This window comes from Helobdella robusta, assembly GCF_000326865.2.
Source record: "Helobdella robusta unplaced genomic scaffold HELROscaffold_4, whole genome shotgun sequence".
In the NCBI taxonomy this organism is placed as follows: domain Eukaryota; kingdom Metazoa; phylum Annelida; class Clitellata; order Rhynchobdellida; family Glossiphoniidae; genus Helobdella; species Helobdella robusta.
This window is the reverse complement of record NW_008704902.1, coordinates 6,382,298-6,384,947: the sequence shown is the minus strand read 5'-3', so window position 1 is coordinate 6,384,947 and position 2,650 is coordinate 6,382,298. Positions and strand designations below refer to the sequence as shown.

At 32.2% G+C, this 2,650-nt stretch overlaps 1 protein-coding gene across 1 annotated transcript in view; it reads right to left on the bottom strand.

Moving 5' to 3' along the window:
• Nucleotides 1–326: 326 nt before the first annotated feature.
• The window catches only part of HELRODRAFT_162745 (hypothetical protein), a gene marked incomplete at both ends in the record, with an annotated part of 6,327 nt that continues 4,003 nt past the window's right edge, over nt 327–2,650 (bottom strand). Inside the window, 2 exons of the mRNA XM_009024855.1 lie at nt 327–407; nt 2,187–2,230. Coding sequence (XP_009023103.1) covers nt 327–407; nt 2,187–2,230 — 125 coding nt within the window. The remainder of the gene's footprint in view (nt 408–2,186; nt 2,231–2,650) is intronic.

Below are 2,650 nucleotides of genomic sequence, written 5' to 3'. Positions count from 1 at the left end.
TTTTCTGCTTATGTTGCTAAACTTAAAACAAACGTGTTTGTCGTTACATTCTTTATTGTGTTTGTTAATAAGTGATAAGTTTTTTTATCACGTACGTTCGTTACAAGAAGTGTGCATCTGGTCATCTTGTGCTCACGTAATGACGTGTTGCATTCCACAGCATTGGAATCAAATTGAATGTTTGTAGTTGGATGGTGGTCCGTCACTCGTCGTTTCAAGATGTGTGGATGTCTCCCTGCTATTTCACTCCTGGTGGTTTATTAATTCCAACTATTGTGAACAAATAATTAGTTGAAGTCGCACCATGCATGTCCAAAATGTTGCAATCAGCAGCCGTGAACATGTACAGCGAGGAGAGCTTCCAAGCAATGCCATGATTTCTTTTTTGACCGACATCCAGCTACAGTCTTCAAAATGAATAGACGCACAATTAATAAAAAATCAAATCAAATAACTTTGACCATGTTATTTGTCTATAGGTATCCACAATATAATGGTTAACTCCACAACTTATTAATGTCTTAATTTGGCAAACTACCAAGATCCAACAAAAACTTCCACAGACAGATAAGTGCTATTTTTGCTCATTTGTGTGCTTTCTGTACATATTTTTTGTGCGACATAATTGTTGCGACATTCCCATTTTTCATATTTGTTTGTATCATAGCAGGTTGGTTCTGTCAGATTGTTGCACACAATAGAGACACATAACAACATGTGAGGCTGCCGTCGTATGTGCACATTAATTAGTCTGGATGTTGTTTTTGTGATCATGTGTCATGTTGTTTTTATTTTTATTGGTTGCTTGTTTTTGTATTTTTTCGGGGTTTGTATGTTGTTTGTATGTTGTTGCTGTGATTTTGATGTGGTGTTTGTGTGAGACGCCATGCTTGCGTAAAGGTGTCTCATGACTGAGTACTTAAAACCTTCAGGAAATATTTTTTATGTCGGTATATGTGTATACCTTCACTTAATAAATGGAGTTTTAAGTTTACTGATAATTTAGTGCTTTCTTAGCCACGTATCTATTTATTTATTTAGTTTAACGTTTGTAAAACAACTAGTTGGCAGGTTTATTTAACCAGAAGTGATTTGATCTATAGTTCTGATTCCTAAGAAGATCATTTTTTAAATAAGTTTATTTTTTAAAATCTCGTTAAAAAAATTAAATGCATTTGCTAAAATGTGTAAAATGCAGTACAGAATTAACCCATTTGTAAAATATTGTCCATACAAATGCATGAACACCAGTGAACAAACATATACTTCGTCAGTATCTACTCGGAAAAAGTCATCAAATACTTAATTACAGTTCTTTCTTGAACTGGCTTCTTTTTAACAGAATGAATAGTTAGCGATGATGTAGAGAAGAAAGCATTCATTTCAAATTGAACCTGCCAACTTAGGAAGCTGACTGTTATTGATTTGTCCTCATATAAAAGAAGTAATCATTATTAATGCATTTGTTTATTACATTTTATATACCGTGTATATGATATAACTTGTAAAAAAAAACGTGTTATATATACGTATATATGCATATTTATTCAATCGGCACAAATGATATAGCTCTCTCCACAAAAGAAGAAATGAATGAATGCATTGATGAGATTACATCGAGGGGGAGGATGAAGGTCCATAAAGCAGCTGCTCGTGCACCATCAAACCTATCCACCTACTTTCAGACATTTGAGAAGAGAAGATGAGATGATGAAAAATTGGTGAGGGTACCTTCAATGGATCAGTACTTCAGGCGTGTGTCATTCTCAGCAATGTGTTTTGTCATATTATTTGTGCGTTCAATTTTTTGCTTATCAAAACTATATTCTTGCATATCGATTTGAAATATTTTTTATAAGACTATTTTTATTAACATTACCTCTATAATGGAATACTTTTGTATATATTAATTCTAGCTGAAAAATTTCAAAAGTATAAAAATTTATCTCAAAAGAAATGCATAAACATTATAAACATCATCATTTCATCATAGTTGCCAAGTTTAAACAAAATTTTTAAAATTCATAAATGTTCACAATAGTTCGAAATGCGACTACTTAACTTTAATGCTGGTCAACATTTGAACATTGAAGACTTAAAAGTAATTATTGTGAGTCAGTAATCAGTTTTTTAATAGAAACTAATCATCTCCAGTGTCAAATGACCTGCTGCGTGCCGTGACTAACTTTTTTGTTTTGAACTAACAGGCAGTCATTGCTTGCATTTTTGCCTAGATCGTTTAAACATGAACTTTGTGAACTGAAAGGTTTTAAGAATAAAATTTAAAAAGTTCGATCGTCACATGAACATTTCAGCAAATGCTTATGTTTAAAATGTGACGTAAAACTTTAAAAACTTTTTTAAAAGTTGACAAGGGATGCTAGTTTAAGTTAAGTTTAACATCAATATATGTTTCCACTTCCAGATTAATAACTTGTTGGTGATACATTCATAAAGATTAGTGAAACACAAATTAGTGAAACTACAAATAACAAACCAAACATCGAATGGACAACAGCATGCGAACAAAAACACCAAACAGTTATTTGCAGTCAGAAAGACTTACAACCAACGTCAGATTCAGTCAAACAACAAGGTCAACATATCATCAAGTATCGAATTGAATAACAAGTAATATCAAGCTTTATAT